The sequence below is a fragment of the Hyperolius riggenbachi genome, chromosome 1, assembly GCF_040937935.1.
Source record: "Hyperolius riggenbachi isolate aHypRig1 chromosome 1, aHypRig1.pri, whole genome shotgun sequence".
In the NCBI taxonomy this organism is placed as follows: domain Eukaryota; kingdom Metazoa; phylum Chordata; class Amphibia; order Anura; family Hyperoliidae; genus Hyperolius; species Hyperolius riggenbachi.
In genome coordinates, this window is record NC_090646.1 from 119,612,203 (window position 1) to 119,630,436 (window position 18,234).

The window sequence follows — 18,234 nt, forward strand, 5'->3', positions numbered from 1 at the left end:
TTTGAGCCTAGAATATTGAACATTTTCACAATATTATACTGGTCTGAGATTTAGATTTTTGGGGTTCTCATAAGCTGTAAGCCTTAAAGGGACTCAGAGCTGGAAAATTAAAAAGATTTTATACATACCTGGGGCTTCCTCCAGCCCCATAAGCTCCAATGCTCCAACGCTGCCGTCCTCCTCTGCTCGCAGCTTCGGGAACCCAGTCCCATCACTGACACGCTAGACTGGCTCCAACTGACGGAAGTGCCGGGACCCGGTTCCCGATCCCGAAGCTGCGAGCAGAGGAGGAGGACGGCTTTCTGGGGAGATGGGATTGATTTGCAAATTCACTCACTGAGCTGAAGTGAGGCATAAAAAGGGTAACATAGTGGGGTGAAGTTAAAAGCGGCGCAGGATGAAAAATGGTGTACCGTTCTGCCGATAAATGCATCGTAAAACAATATTAACCATTTTATTGTAAATACATTAAAACAGTAAATAGCATTTTATGATACAATTATCGGCGGAATGGTGCGGCATTAAAAAATGCAGGGGGGCCAGTGAGGCAGCAGTGGCCGGGGGGGGGGGGGGGGGGGAGAGAGTCAGCAGGACAGGCAGCGGGGGTGGAGGGAGTAGGATTAGGTGGAGGGAGGATGTGTGCATAGGCATACATTACCTTATCTCGGCTGACCATCGCTCCTTCACTTCCTAGTTAGTGTGCAGGAGTCCTGCAGCCAGCCAATCACCATGTGGGGACTGAAGCCACATGGTGATTGGCTGGCTAAAGGACTACAGCAAACTAACTGAATAAGTGAAGGAGCGATCGCAGAGACAGGGTAATGTTTGCATATGCACACATCCTCCCTCCACCTAATCCTACTTCCTCCACGCACGCTGCCTAACAAGGCGTCAATTTTTAACCAATAAAACAATAAATATCGTTTTAAAATGTAAAATAATGTGGTGCCATTTTTGAACTAATAAAACAATAAATATAATTTTATAATGTAAATTAATGTGGCGCCATTTTTATACTATGAGCGCTGTGCGCCATTTTTTACTGTTCCGAACTTATTGGACATGTGCATGTCTTCTTCAGTTATTATTGTGCTTTACATTAGTGCTGAGCAAAATGATCTACTGTTCTCTGGGGTTTGGGCAAATTCAGAGGAACTGGGTTAATCTGATGCAGGTGACTTGCTACCATATGCTGTATCTTTTAACTAGATATCTGATCAGTGAACCTTGCACTAATAAACCTGGAATCCTGGCAACAAGGTATTCACTGGATGTATGTTTGGCAACTTCCATTGTTTATATGACATGTGGCAGATTGCAGACTGTTTCACATACATTAGGCTTCTTACAGAAGTAGGGCAGTTTTATGAGCATCATCCAGTTATGAACAGTTCACCTCAGTCCTACTATTTCTTCTAGTGAGAGGGCCAAACTTATTAGTGCAGAGAGAACAGCAGTTGGGCTCAACAGACCTTGTCCGGGAAGTTCCCCTTCCTTCTGATGACCTTGCAGGCTTACGCCAACTGGTGGATACCAATCTTTAGTGATGGTCATGTCAAGTAGAGCTCATGGAGAAGCATGTGATCAGTTTGATCGGCTGATTTGCAAAGCTCTGATTTGCTGTGATCACATCCTGCTTTACAGGGCAGGATCATCCATCAGGCAACCTAGACATGACCATACTGAATAATATGTTGGCAGTGTAACAATCTATATATATAAAATCGGATGTATGTATGTATGTATGTGTGTGTGTGTGTGTGTGTGTGTGTGTGTGTGTGTGTGTGTGTGTGTGTGTGTGTGTGTGTGTGTGTGTGTGTGTGTGTGTGTGTGTGTGTGTGTGTGTGTGTGTGTGTGTGTGTGTGTGTGTGTGTGTGTGTGTGTGTGTGTGTGTGTGTGTGTGTGTGTGTGTGTGCCGCGATCACGCAAAAACGGCTTGACCGATTTGAACGAAACTTGGTACACAGATCCCTTACTACCTGGGATGATATGTTCTTGGGGTCTCGCGGCCCCCCTGCACATGTGGGCGGAGCTACAAACAGCTAATCAGATTTCACCCATTCAAGTCAATGGAAAAAATGTAAAAGGCTGCCATTCTCACAGTAATCAAGCCAAAGTCCCCACACTTGGCACAGTTGGTCACTTGGTGACCGAGGTTACAAATCCAGGAAAAGTGGGCGGAGCATAAAACAGCAAATCAAATTTCAGCCGTTCATTTTACATGGTAAAATGTAAACTGCAGCCATTCTTAGACTGTTAATCGCAGGGTTCTCAAACTTGGCGCACTTGGTCACTGGGTGAATGCGATTAAGATTCAAGAAAATGGGTGGAGCCTACAACAGCCAATCAAAATTCACCTATTGATTTTCAAGGGGAATATTTAAACTGCTGCTATTCTTACACTTTTAATGGCAGAGGCTTCAAACTTGCTACAGTCAGTCAGTGGGTGACTGGGGTCCAAATTCACTAAAGGGGCGGGGCCACATACAGCCAATCAGATTTCCTTGGTGGATAAACTGCTTCAAATCACACATTTTTGATGCCAGGAACCTGAAAACTCACACACTTGGTCACTGGGTGACTGTGTGTCAAGGTTACAAAAAGTGGGCGGAGCTAAAAACAAATTTCACTGGAAAATATAAACTGCAGCCATTCTTACACCGTTAATAGCAGGGTTCTCAAACTTTGCACAGTTGGTCATTGGGTGACAGATTAGGATTTTGGAAGGTGGGTGGAGCCTACAACAGCCAATAAAAATTCACCTTTTGATTTTCAAAGGGAATGTTTCATCTGCTACCATTCTCTTATACTGGTAATAGCAGATGCCTCAAACCTGGTACAGTTGGTCACTGGGTGACTAGGGTCCAAATTCAGGAAGGGGGCGAAGCCACAAACAGCCAGATTTGTTTGTTTTTCAATGGGAATATACAAAGTATTGATACCAAGGACCCCAAAGCTGATAAACTTGATGATTGAGTGACTGTATGTCAAGGTTAGAAAAAGTGGGCGGTGCCAACAACTTCATTTTTTACATTGCAGGGTTCCCAAACTTTACACAATTGGCCACTGGGTGACTGGGATGAATATTCAGAAATGTGTGTGGAGCCTACAACAGCCAATCAAAATGTACCTATTGATTTTCAAGGGGAATATTCACATTGCTACCATTCTTACACTGTTAGTGGCAGAGGCCTCAAACCTGATACAGTCAGTCATTGGGTGACTGGGGTCCAAATTCACTAAAGGGGTGGAGCCACAAACAGCCAATCAAATTTGTTAGATTGATTTCAGCCATTCTGTTATTGGCAGGGTTCTCAAACGTGACACAGTTGGCCACTGGGTGACTGGGACTAATATTCAGAAAAGTGGGTGGAGCCTACAGCAGCCAATCAAAATTTACCTTTTGATTTTCAAGGTGAATATTTACATTGCTGCCATTCATGCACTCTTAATGGCAGAGGCCTCAAATCTGGTACAGTCAGTCACTGGGAGACTGGAGTTTAAATTCTGAAGGTAGCGGGCCAAAAACAGCCAATCAGATTTGTTTAATTTCAATGGTAAAATGCAACTTATTGATGCCAAACACCCCAAAGCTCATAAACTTGGTCATTAAGTGACTGTATGTCAAGATTAGAAATAGTGGGCGGAGACAAAAACAACTAACTTTTTACATGGGGAAATGCAAACTGCAGCTTTTCTTACACTGTTAATGACAGGGTTCTCAAACTTCACACAGTTGGTCACTGGGTGACTAGGATTAATATTTGGAAAAGTAGGTGGAGCCTACAAGAGCCAATCAAAATTCACCTATCGATTTTCAAGGGGAATATTGGAACTGCAGCCATTCTCACACTGTTAATGGCAGAGGCCTCAAACCTGCTACAGTCGGGCGTAAATGTTTGGGGTTCAAATTCAGTAAAGGGGCGGAGCCAAAAATAGCCAGATTTCTTTGCTGGATAAATTGCTTCAATTAGCACAGTTTTGATGCCAGGAACCCAAAAACTCACAAACTTGGTCATTGAGTAGTGACTGTGTGTCAAGGTTACAAAAAGTGGGTGGAGTTAAAAACAGATTTTTCTGGGAAATTGTATACTGCAGCCCTTCTTCACTGTTAATGGCAGGGTTCTCAAACTTAGCATAGCTGGTTACTGGGTGACTGGGATTAATATTCAGAAAAGTGGGTGGAGCCTAAAAATGCCAATCAAAAATCACGTCACTTTTCAAGGAGAATATTAAAATTGATGCCATTCTTGTACTGTTAATGGCACAGGCCTCAAACCTGGTACAGTTGGTTATTGGGTGACTGGGGTTCAAATTCAGAAAAGGGGGTGGAGCCACACACAGCCAATTAGATTTGTTTCATGTCAATGCAAATTATTGGTGCCAAACAATGCAAAACTCACAAACTTGGTCAGTGAGTAATTGTGTGTTAGGGTTAGAAAAAGTAGGTGGAGCCAACACCAGCCAAATACATACCCGGGCAACGCTGGGCAATCAGCTAGTAAAGAATAATAGTAAGTTGCTACTTCGGACAAACCAAAATTACTAACCTTGTTTTACATTCATTTGTAGGGGGATTCTTCCACCGATTCGGCCAATGAGAAGAAATGGCGGGCAGTAGCAGACGAAATCAAAACCATCTTCAAAACTGCAGTGAAGCAACTTCAAGAGCAAGGAAAACTGAAAGCCAGCCAGTCCAAGAGATACTTGTCATCTGGTAATCATCATCACTTACACACTTTACTTTTGAAAACTGCAATTTTTACATAAAGCACAGATTCCTGTCCATTATTTTAAGTGATTTAAAGGGAATCTAGAGTGAAAAAAAAGATATTTCACTCAGTAGAGGGAAGACTTTGCATAGTCTGGAGGCTTCCCCCATCCTCCTGGTTCCCACCATTCCAGCACTGGGTTTCAGCACTGTTTGATATTCTCCCAGGCCGTGTTCTGGTCCATGTACAAACATGACTGTACAGCCATGTACGGTCTGCACATACTCACAGCATGAAGCCACTCATCCATAGCTTTGTCCTCTTTTTCTTAAAGGATACCGGAAGTGACATGTGACATGATGAGATAGACATGTGTATGTACAGTGCCTAGCACACAAATAACTATGCTGTGTTGCTTTTTTTCTTTCTCTGGCTGAAAGAGTTAAATATCAGGTATGTACAGGTAAGTGGCTGACTCAGTCATGACTCAGACAGGAAGTGACTACAGTGTGACCCTCACTGATAAGAAATTTCCCTTTCTTGCTCTCAGAAGCCATTTTATGCTAGGAAATTGTTTTATAGTTGGAATTTCTTATCAGTGAGGGTCACACTGTAGTCACTTCCTGTCTGAGTCAGAACTGAGTCAGCCACTTACATACCTGATATTTAACTCTTTCAGGCAGAGAAAGAAAAAAGGAACACAGCATAGTTATTTGTGTGCTAGGCACCTGTACATACACATGTCTATCTCATCATGTCACATGTCACTTCCGGTATCCTTTAAAAAAAAAAAAAAGTTGACAAAAGTGACAGTGTTGCATTAAAAATAAAATGTTTTTTTTCCCCTGTAGTGAAATGTTAATCCACTCCCTAACTAATTAACCTCTTGTGTTACCTATACTTGACCTTCAGGTTCTTGGGCCTCGATTCACTAAATCTACCGTGTAGAAATAGAGCAGGCTAATATTAGCGCACACTACGTGCTCTTAACTTACTGTGATACTTCTAACTGCCGCACGATGCCCTCGTAGCGCGACCACTATACTCCACTAGTCCTAATTAATTAATGTAGTAGCGGCTGCACTAGTGGAGTATCGCGGTCGAAATACCAGGACATTGCATAACAGTAAGAAGCATTACTTGTAAGTTAAGAGAGCATGCTACACTGACAGGACCACATGTAGCACGCTAATATTAACCCACACTATTTATGCACGGTAGCATTAATGAATCAAGGCCATAGACTCCAGTAATGGCTCCCACTGGTAGGTATCGGATGTGATTGCTTGGGTTACAGTTCAGAGACCCAACGCTGTGTAGATCTCTGTGCTGTTGCCTAGCAATGTATCTGTACAGCACTGGAGTCCCCAAACTGTACCCTAGTGATCGCATCCAGTTGCTAGCTGTCGATATTATGATTGAATTGGAAGAGAGAAAATGCCCTAATCGACCTGTTTATGAAACAATAATTACCTTCCAATGACTTTCGGTTTTCAAAACTACGTTGAAAGATCGCATCTGGTGAAATAATTGTACCGGAACCTGAAGTGGTTAAATAATATAATGCATAAAAACAACAGGAATATATAACAGTCTGCCAATATTGTGGAAAGACTAAATTTCTCCATTCTCTCTCTGTTTTTTGCCTAGCATTGGAGGATGAGTTTGATTTTGCTCTGGGAAAGCAAACAGCTGCATTCTTAAAGAAGTGTGTTTGTTACATCCGAAAAATCTCCAATATCGAAAAACACGTGAAAATCCCAGAGATGTCCAAATACACAGATGTGATTAAAGTGGAGGGCAAGGTCCAGCGAGACCCAGAAGCCCAGGAGAAGATGATCAAACTCAGGGATGAATTCATTCCCACTATTGTGGCGACATCCAATCTTCGCGTTTACACCTCGGTGACACATTGTGACATGAAGCTGGGCTACTCACAGGAAGTGGAGAACCATTACGTGGAAGGGCTCTGCAAGCAGTTCTATGAAGATATGATTGATATCATCCAGGCGACAGTGCAGCAGAACTTTGAGACGGAGACGGACTCTCTGTATGATGAGATCCTGCAGCACTTGTCCTTGTGTCGCTCATACTCCACCTTCTATGAGTACAGATGTGAAGCACTAACTCTGGTCCATAAATACTTACAGCCTCGTAAATCAGGACACATTAACCCTCTTATAGTATATGGAGGACCCTGCACTGGAAAGACACTTCTTCTAGCAGAAGTAGCAAAAAAGGTATTGGCGATATATAGTATGCTATGCAATACAAATTGTCAAATACTAGACAAGGCACAGAACATTTATATTGTGCTTTTCCCCTGCCAGACTCTAGTGTGCAATATAGATAACAATAAAAAGATAAGTAATGTTGTTCCACCCCAAAATCAGTACTACACAAATTACAAACAGTCACGGGGCTTTAAATAAACAATTAGTCTTTTAATTCTTCTCAGTAAAAGTTTCTTCAAGATTACAGGACAAACATGCGGACTCAATTTCGGATTTTCAAATCACATAAAGACTGCCTGACACGTGTTTCACGACCAACGGCCGCTTCCTCAGTGGCACACAGTATACACACACACCAAATATGGACAGTACCAGTCCGCAATCTGATAAAAGACTAGAGGTGAGCGTTCACCAATGATAGCATGGGCGCAGACATGCATTCATGGATTCATGGATTAACATAGTACAGCAGTACGATCTAAGGCAGCGCTGTACTGGGGACAGCCGTGTGACATGGTTGTCCCCCGGGACACTGCCATTGGCTGGCTGGGGGGAAGGAGGGATTTAAGTAAAAAAAAAAGTACATTTTATTAAAGAATAAATAACATAAATATTTAGAAAAAAAATTAAACACTGGGGGAGCGATCAGACCCCACCAACAGAAAGCTCTGTTTGTGGGGATAAAAGGGGGGGGGGGGATAACCTGTGTGCTGAGTTGTGCGGCCCTGCTGCGAGGCCTTAAAGCTGCAGTGGCCCATTTAGCACAAAATGGCCTAGTCTTTACCCCCTAACACTGCGGTCCTCAAGAGGTTAAAGGTGTTCCTCCACCAATATCTGCACCACCTTCCTCCACTGTTAGTCCCCAAATGCACAAAACTGAAATCCAGCTCCCAAATTATACACTGGGTGCCGCTATAGCCACAATTAACATTACGTTCTATGCAGCACCCACATCACTAGCCAGCAGATTCAATTTATGTATCCAGAATGTCCAGGTTTCTAGGCAACGGTTACGTTTTTGGATATATGCATTTATAGGAAACATGTTTGCTGCAATAGGATCATGTTTCTCTCCAATTTCCACCACTGTGATTCTGCCGCTATTGGGGTGTGATCTGTCGAGTGTATGGTGCAATGACGGTGCATTTTGCTGTTGCGATTTGCGCTGTAAAAAAATGTGGGAAATTGCAGTGAAAATCGGATAGCAATTCTATTGCGGTTTGAATTTCCTGCGCTTCTATATTAAGTATAGGAGCGTCATCGTGCAGAAAACACAGCTGGATGCCAGCACCATGGAAAAAAATTGTGCCAGAAAGGTATCACACTAATGGTTGCTTCAGTTTACATTGGTTTTACTGTACATTGTGCTATTCACTTGCAATCAGGATTCACTTGCAAAGCGCTGGTAATGGAAAAGGGCCCTCTCTAAGCTGAATGTCTTTAGGGAATTTATTAAATATACTGAAGAATTGAAATAATTTGCAAATCATCACATCCTGTTTTCCGTTACGTTACATAGGGCTTCATTCACAAAACGGTGCTAACTGTTAGCACGCTATGAAAAGTGCTTCACACGAAATTTCATGTGATAACAGTTATCGCGCGCAAAAATATATGTTCGTGCAATAAATTCACGTTAACGTGAAAATTGGGTTAAGGCGCGAACGGTTTTTTTCGCATGATAATCGTTTTTCGTGCGAAACAAGCCCCTAGTGTCCCAACTGAAGATTTTAGCTGAAATTTTCTCCCCGGCAGGAGCTCTAACGCAAAAAAATGGCGCTGCCATAGGTGTCTATTATAAAAGCAGCGAAATGCGGCAAAGAACGGAAATTTAAACGCAAGCCTACGCCAGCTGAAATGTACCTTCTTTGTCGCATGTCACAGCTTTGCAGCAAAGGGGGGGTTAGGTTTAGGAGTGGGGTTAGGGATAGGCAACAATTGTGGGGGACTAAGGGTTCTGAATCACCAGGGGTATTTTAGGATTAGGCACCACTAGAGGTGGGTTAAAGTTGGGTATAGGTAGAGGGGAGGGTTCTGTGTGAGAGTAGGGTTAGGTTTAGCCATAGTAAAATATCCGTAAACATTACCGATATTTTATTATCAGAATCCAGCAGTCAAATATCGCTCCACACGCGAATGGTGGAAACTGTTCACGTGCACAATGATTCACTGAAGCATGATAACTCAGTTATCACGTGTAAAGGCTTTGCATGTGCAAACATGCGTGTAAAGCATTGTGTGCATGAACAGTTTCCACCGTTCGCATGTTAAGTTTTATCGCCCAAACGGCGTTACGCTTCACATTTTAAGTGCGGAATGCCATTGAAAACTACGGCGCTTCACACGATCAGAAGATAGAGTTTGGTAATGAAATCAGCAATGGTGCTTACATTAACATGTGAGTTAATGTAATACGGCGCGCGAAAAGTTTAACGCGCGTCGCTTTATGTACTGTATAAACTAATAATTCATGATCTACATTCCGTTCTCGTGATCTGCAGTGACTTCATGTGATAATGATACTTAGCACGTGATAATGATACATTGCACGTGCAAAGCCTTTATGCGTGCGTTTGCATGTGCAAAGCCTTTACACGTGATAACTGAGTTATCACGCTTTAGTGAATTGATCCCATAGGGTTAACATCCTGTGTTTACAAATTAGCTGATCTGCCAAGGCAGCCTGCTGACACAACTGAGAGGTAAAATTACACTGGTGATTAGTCACAGATGAGGGGGGATAAGACAGGCTAAACTCTAAATACAGTACATACAGGGTGTATACTTTCCTCTGTCCTGCGCAAGAGTTCATGTCCACTTTTTCATCTAGATTACAGTAAAATGCACATGTGATCACAACTTTGTAACCAAAACTTTTGTTTGTATTGCAGGCCTTTTCTTGGCTTCAAGAGGAAATGGGACCAGACTGTGATCCTGTAGTCATTGTAAGGTTTTTGGGAGCCACTGGAATGAGCTCGGAATTAAATGGTATACTGCAAAGTCTTTGTGAACAGCTAGCGGTAAATTACAGATGTTTACTACAGGGCACTCCAAAAAAGATCCTGGATATGCGAGAACTCTTTTTAAACTTGCTGAACGAGTCTTCATATCACAGACCACTTGTCCTTGTGTTGGATAGTCTTGAACAACTTTCAGACTGTGAAGATGCTAGAAAACTTTGGTGGCTGCCTGTTCACCTTCCTCGTACAGTGCGTATAATCCTATCAACACTGCCAAACAAGCATGGAATTCTACAAAAACTGAGGTGCCTTATACATAATGAAGACAATTATATTGAACTTATTTCACGAGATAGGAAAATGTGCAGCCAAATACTTAAACATCAGCTACTGAGAGTCAAAAGGAAAGTAACGTCAGGTCAACAAATTTATGTCAACGAAGCCTTCTCCAGATGTACTTTGCCAATGTTTGTCAACTTGATTTTCAGAGAGGTTCGAAACTGGAGATCTCATAAAGATGTGGATGAATCTACTCTTTGTGTGACTGTCCATGAAAACATAGAGCAGTTATTCTGTTCACTGGAAAACAAGTGTGGGGTCCGACTGGTCTCAAGGGCACTTGGTTACATTACAATGGCCAAGTCAGGTCTTAGTGAGGTGGAGCTAGATGATATTCTAGCTCTTGATAATAGTGTTATGAATGAGCTGGTATCAAGTAGGAAAACCCTGAACCCACTAAGGGTTCCCTATCAAATTATTGCACAAATTAGAGAGGACCTTACAGGATATTTAGTAGAGAGGCATGTAAGGAATGTTATACTCTTGGTATGGTCAAATAGACACCTTCATCTTATTGCCCAGAAATTATATCTCCACAATGATGATGACTTGCAAGAGATGCACGCCAATGTAGCAGAGTACTTCCTAGGTGTGTGGTCCGGAGGAAGGAAAAAACCCTTTTACACTGAGCATCAGTATTTTGAAAACTGCATTCAGAATGAACACAGAAGCATACACGATGATAGCAATCATTACAACGACGAAACTGAGTTTGACAGGCAGGCTCCAGAACAGCCTTGGGCGTTTCAGTGCAATCCTCTGCAGCCGGATATATTTTTTGTAAACCACAGGAAAATGACGGAACTTTTGCATCACTTGACGAGATGTGGCATGACAGATGAAATGATGTCTGGGATTACAATGAACTTTAGCTGGCTCTACACCATGATCAAAATTGGTCAGTTTGAAAAGGCACTGGGTGACATAGAAGTAGCATACAATTACTCACAAGAAAAAGAGCTGAAATTTCTTGCAAGTACGCTTCAAAGCATCAAAAATAAAGTCTTGAAAAACCCAGGGTCACTATCTGCTGAGTTACAGCAAATACTTCTTCCAGTTGTGAGTTCTTTGCCTAAATTTCGAAATCTTCTTTTAGAATGTGACAAAGATGGACCTAAATACTGTTCAATTGTTCCATTGCATTCTTCTATGGATGTAACTTACACTCCTGAGAGGATTTCACTATCATCCAGCTCATTACACATCACTGAGGTCCTCCCTACATATAGCCCAAATTTGATAATCGCTGCACTTGAGAATGGCACTATAAGCACCTGGGATGTTGAGACAAGGCAGTTGTTGAGACAAATCACAACCACTCAGTTTGCTATTATGGGGATGAAGCTTACAGCAGATGAAAAATACCTTGTAGTGTCCACAGCAAAGAACACTCTTTTAGTTTATGATAACCTTAACTCTTGCCTTTTGTCCGAAGTTGAAATTAAAGGTTCAAAAGGGGTTGGAAGTGGTCCAAATCTTATTAATGGCTTTACACTGTCACATACACATGCGCTGGCCTGGTTGGAAGCAAGCAAGGATGTTAATGTTATAGATTTACTTTATGGTTGGCCTCTTTACAATTTCCACTGCTGGTACGAAGTGACATGCATCCGATGTTCTTCAGATGGGCTTTATGCATTCTGTGGACAATACCTCAACACCACTACAATATTTCACTTGGGTACTGGGGAAAAGTTGTCAACTGTTACATCAGAATTTTCTGGGGGGTTTGTGAAGTTTATTCTAGCCCTTGATACGAGCCAAGAAGCAGTCATGATTGACAATGAAGGGAGCCTCTCTGTATGGAACACTGAGGAAATAACCAATCCCCAACTGACCGAGGAGCTTGATTGTTCAAAGGGAGATAGCGAAGTCATCAGCACTGAGCTATCTGAAGACCAAAGTGCAATTCTCATCTGCAAAGCATTAAGCATTGAACTCTTGGATACGCGCATGTGGAAAGTCTCTGAGAAGTTTAGGGCGAAACGCAATGAACGATTTATTTCAGCTGTTCTCTCCAGGAATTCTGACTGTATTATTGCTTCCATGGAAAATACCTCATCTATATTTGTATGGAGAAGAGACACTGGGCAATGCATGGCAAGTTTACAAGAAATCTCAGGGAGCTTAGTCAAATTAGTTAAATCAAGCCATCACAACTTACTGTTGTCCCTATCTGTTAGTGGTGTGCTTTCCATATGGGACATTGATATCTTAACCGCGATGTCCAATATTGACAAAACCGGGAGAGCTGTCCAAACAGTACTGTTGTCAGGCAGAGGTGATTTCCTCTACTCGCTAGATGGATCTGAGTATGTCCAAAAGTGGAATTTTAACACTGGTTATATTGAATCTGCTTACAAGCATGAAGGGGTTGTGGAAAATGGTGTACTCACAGCCACGGGAGATCTTCTGGTTACCTCAGATGGTAAAAGCAACCAGTATGTCTGGCATACTAGCACTGGTGAAAACCTATTGCGAATCAGCGGTCAGAGAATATCTCAGCTGTTAATCACCCATAATGATCAATTTATAGTGTCTTTATGTGAGCAAAATGCTTCAAGAGTATGGAGGCTTGCAACAGGTCATAAAGTTTGTAATATCTTAGCTGCCTTAAAGAATGCACTTATAACTACTGCAAACACATTTCTGATCGGCATGACAAAGAACAAACTCTTAGCAGTAAGTTTATGGACTGGAAGCATAACAAAAAAGTACTGTTGTGATGATGGCTCAACAATTGTAGACTTCAAGTTGATACCCGATTGTCCGGATTTTGTTGTGTTTTTGACATCCACCGAAACTGTAAGCATATGGAGCCTGGCCGAGGAGTCTATCTGTAAAAGGGTACAGCTTCCTTGCAACTTTTTGAAAAATCTTAATGACTTTGAAATCTCTCCAAATGGGAAGATTGGAATTATCACCCATGGTGATGAAAAGTTTAATGTTCTGGACATGCAGAGCGGAAAGCTCCGAGTGGTGCATGCGTCGGGTGTTATATGGAGGCAGAGTTTGTCCTGTGATGGACGTTACCTTGTGTACATCTGCTACCGCAATGGAGAGGATGATGAAGATAATTCCGTTTCAAGCTTAATAGTAATGAGACTTGCAGATGGAAAGAGCATTGGTGCTTGTTCGTTATATAAAGCCCCAACGTTCCTTGCACTCTCACAGCGGCACCTCAATATTGTTGTAGGATTCGATGATGGGAGTATCGGCACTTACACTGTCGTGGACAGAGTGGATGCCACCTTAAAAATAAAAATTGCAACATCCAACAGCCGCCAGATATTCAATAACAAGTCAAATATTTTCAGGCCCAAGTGCAATAATTACATTTACAAAATGGCACCAGACTGCTTATGGCGAGAGTCTACGGAAGTGTTCGCCAGAGATAGCCCGATAACTGTGTCAGATTCTGGTGAAGGAACAGAGACGACCCCAACCAAAAAGCATAACTTTTGTTATGAGAAAATGTGTTCTGCTATCGACTGCAGGGGGCAGAGCTTTGCCACGAACAATTGAGATCACCAAAGGATGGATCCTTACATAAAGTTTACACATTGTTATCTCAAAATTCTTTGGTGCATCATATAATTGTGAAATTTCCATGTGAATTTAAACACTACTGCTGTTTAAAAAAAAATCCAGCAAAAATATAGCAAAAGCTCTTTTGTAAAAAAAAATCTGTTCTATTAAACGTCATCAATCGGGTGTTGAAACGCTTTGAGGCTTTCGTGAAGTTATACGAATTTTTATACAAGTTCTTATCTCCAAATACAAGAGCAAGAGATATACCTTCCCAGAATCCTTTGCTCTAGTAAAAAGTACCCACAAACATTTGGGACAATGAAATGTCCAGTCCCCACAATTCTGGTGGGATTAGGTGGCAGTTAGGTTATGCATACTTGGAGGCTTCTTATGCATTTAAGACATGCTGGGCATAGCTTGTTCAGTGCAATCAAATTCCAACCTGAATAAATTTGCATACCATTACAATAAAATCTGCATCAACTCAAAATTCTTAACATCTGATTGGCCATTTTTTGTGCAGACTGAATGTACTTAAGTGTTTTTTTCTATAGTGGAGTTCTTTACCTCTAAACACTGGGGATGGTCAAGGAGATGCAAATAATACTTAGTTGATGCAGGATTATGCAAATTTGCTTGACAATGGACTCATGAAATTCCACCTTGAACCATTTTCAGGCTGCATACATTTGCATGATATTACAACAAATATTATTTGCATCTCATCTCAACATGGAGATGGCCAGCTGAGGTAGACAGCACTCGTCCTGTCCTGTGTTCTGTGCCACCCATGTACTCACTGGGAACGTTTTCCAAAAGGAAGATCACCAACAAGTATTTTTAGTCTGCACTGAACAGGTCCATCCTGCAATAGCTCTGCTAAAAATAAACATTGCCTCTAACCCATAATCTATGAGGGGGATAGGCAGAAATGGAATATCATCATTCAATACATGTTGTTTTGCGTTTAATGTGAAGGCAGACTAGGATTGCATGCATGTCACATACACATGCATACCCATAGAATGCGCATGTGAATGCATATGGTGGTATCAGATAGGGCTAAGCTGATTTTTTGCATTTGAACATTTCCTGAAATCGAATTGCCTTCTAAATTCTGTGACAAGCACATGTTCCCGATTATACCCACATGGGTATTTTTATCTTAAAGGTACAAATGTGCTGTGATAGCTGTGACACACATGGGGCTTGATTCACAAAGCGGTGCTAACCTACTTAGCACGTCTAAAGTCTTTAGACGTGCTAACCAGGGTGCTAAGTAGGTTAGCCCCGAATTTCTGAATCAGATAATTCGGTGCTAACCTACTTAGCACCCTGGTTAGCACCGAATTATCTGATTCAGAAATTCGGGGCTAACCTACTTAGCACCCTGGTTAGCACGTCTAAAGACTTTAGACGTGCTAAGTAGGTTAGCACCGCTTTGTGAATCAAGCCCATGGAGTTTTTCTTGCCAATCAAAGGTAGAACTGGGGGGGGGGGGGGGGGGGGCTACATTGTTTCAGCCACCTGATTGGACACTGTGTCTTCCCTGCCTTTCCTGTCCCATACAGTGTTTGACTGTCAAACATCTTGGGTGTGGAGGCACTCTAACTCAGACATATTAGGTCTACTGTCTACCAAGCAGATAGTGTACTAATAACAAAGTAGACTCTTTTGTTTTAGAATTAAACTAATGTAAAGCAGAGAACCCATGCATAACAGGGCTGTCATCTCTGCACCCCTGTTGTCTCATCCCACAAATAAGAAGGAGGGCTATATAGTTTAAACCAATGAGCAATATTTAGTACATAGTGCGACTATGTTTAAAATGAGGTTTAGTGCATAAGAGAACTGATCTGTTGTATAAGATGATACCTTACACCCTCTTTTTATTCTTCAGATTGTATCCAGTATGAATACAGAATCTTAATGCAGAGCTCCATGTAGGAATACCCTTTATTTCATAAACGTTATCGAAAATGTCATTAAAGTGGTTCAGAAGTGTTGCTGATATTGCTGCATTATTTTTCCAGCAGCTGCTTCCTTTATTTATTCTCACCCTTGAATGTAATGCATAGTGACTGCTATGGGGCCCAGGGGTAGTGGGCCCGGCCTATCCCTTTCTTGCTCATATTCATGTCTCTCCCATCCTGTTGGTGCTGGGCATTTGCACTTGAGTGAGAAAGGATCTTAGAGAAAATCAGTGGGATGCCTGCAGTGTGGAGAAAGGAAAGTCACTGGACAAGTAGAACTTGCATGGGAACTGTGCTGGGTATGTCAGCATGATTCTCTTATACTCCTATGGGAATGGCTATAACTTGTATACCACTCCTGCAGGAAAGGACTTCACCAATCACAGGACACTGCAGGACTGATTACTGGCGTCCCCATCAGTGTATTCTGAAGATTTAATCAGCATCATAGCTTCCATGCAGGCTAAGCATCTGTTAACTTCTGCTGCAATAGCAGGAACTGCAAATTGCACATGTCTCTGTATGCATGTGCCTCGCGTACAGGTAAAAGTGCGGCAAGGAAAAATGGGTGTGAGATATTGCTGATAGTAGAATATTGGTAATTTAACCAATATTCTATCACCTGTTATCAATAGTAGATTATTGGGTAGTGTTACCAATATTCTGCTATCACCTATCTCAACCTATTCACACACTAACCTTCTTTGCATCTATGCCTAACACTGAACTATTCCCTACCTATGCCTAAGACTAGCCTACCCCCATCTTTGCCTAACACTAAACTATTCCCTACCTATGCCTAACACTAGCCCACCCCCATCAATGTCTAACACTAAACTATTCCCTACCTATGTCTTTGCCTAACACTAAACTATTCCCTACCTATGCCTAACACTAGCCTAACACTAAACTATTCCCTACCTATGCCTAACACTAGCCCACCCCACCTTTGCCTAACACTAAACTATTCCCTACCTATGCCTAACACTAGCCCACCCCCATCAATGTCTAACACTAAACTATTCCCTACCTATGTCTTTGCCTAACACTAAACTATTCCCTACCTATGCCTAACACTAGCCTAACACTAAACTATTCCCTACCTATGCCTAACAATAGCCTACCCCCATCTTTGCCTAACACTAAACTATTTCCTACCTATGCCTAACACTAGCCCACCCCACCTATGCCTAACACTAAACTATTCCCTACCTATGCCTAACACTAGCCCACCCCCATCTATGCCTAACACTAATCCCTATAAAGCGCTATCACTACAAAGTTCTGCTGTTATGTAGCAGAACTTCCCTGCTGCTATCTCCTGGGGCCCCTTCAAGTTTACGGCTGTAGCCGGTAATTCAGAATGTTAATTTGGGTGCCTATAGTGGTGCCCATTTTTCTGGACCTTGATTGCACCAAAATGCATTGTGTGCGGCATGTATGGAGGGTGGCTGTACATCATGCTACCCATTTGCATCCATGACAGAAGGAAGAAGGAAGGCGTCATTGCTCAAGTGTGCCTAGGATCAGAGCACCATCAGAATGTTGCTGGCGAGCCCCATGATCTGTAGCTAGTAGTAACTGATAATGCTAACATTTATATAGTGCTTTTCTGCTGTTGGACTCAATGCACTTGAGAGGTGCAGCGCTCAGTAGGGCACCCTAGTGTGTAAGGGAGTCTTGCCCAGAGATTCATTACTAGGAAAGACAATGTACTTTTAGTCTTGCCCAGTAATGGCTCCAAGCAACATTTGAACCTTGGTCTTCTATAATTAAGGTGGCTGGAGAGGACACCGCCTCTGACATAGGAAACCAGGCTTCAAATCTTGGTTGTTCCTATTCAGTAAGGAGTCCTTGGGCAAGACACCCTAACACTGCAGAGTCGCCTACCGAGCATGCCCATAGTGGCTGCAGCTGTCAAGTGCTTTGAATTTGACAGAAGAAAAGCACTATACAAATGTTATTATTTTTTTTAACCTGCAAGGGTGCAGTACAAGGGTATTGTGGCTGGTAGAGATGCCCAGTGAGATCCAATTTGTGTAAATGTTATGCAAATACAATGCAAATTGCATGCAGTTTGAAATCGGGCTAATCTGCAGTGGCAGGAGGTACATTGCTTTGGCTCAGTTCTATACTGCATACATTTGGCATTTAAGTTGATGATGTTAGCATCCATCCTATATGCCCCCTGCATAGCTTGTTTTACATGGAGGATCATGTGATCAAACTGAAAGATAAATTGCATAATTATCAATAAGGGGCATCCTACACATCCTTCCTACACACTGATTGTGCTGGGTGTTGTGTAAAGCACACACCCCACCCAGGTTCAGCCTATGTCTTCAGGAATCGGCAGCAATGGGTCATGTGACCTAAATTACACGTACATTTTTAAGGTTTGCTGCTAAGATAATTATAAATCTTACTGATGAAAGTATCGCTGTAGGGAGACTTAATGGTAATTAATGCTGCAATGATACATTTG

At 42.1% G+C, this 18,234-nt stretch overlaps 1 protein-coding gene across 1 annotated transcript in view; it reads left to right on the forward strand.

Annotated features, from left to right (window-relative positions):
* Positions 1-14,979, forward strand: part of NWD2 (NACHT and WD repeat domain containing 2) — a 287,412-nt gene extending 272,433 nt beyond the window's left edge. Inside the window, exons 5-7 of the mRNA XM_068278436.1 lie at positions 4,573-4,717; positions 6,363-6,952; positions 9,838-14,979. Of these exons, the coding sequence (XP_068134537.1) occupies positions 4,573-4,717; positions 6,363-6,952; positions 9,838-13,770 (4,668 nt within the window). The 3' untranslated portion in view covers positions 13,771-14,979. The remainder of the gene's footprint in view (positions 1-4,572; positions 4,718-6,362; positions 6,953-9,837) is intronic.
* Positions 14,980-18,234: the final 3,255 nt, after the last annotated feature.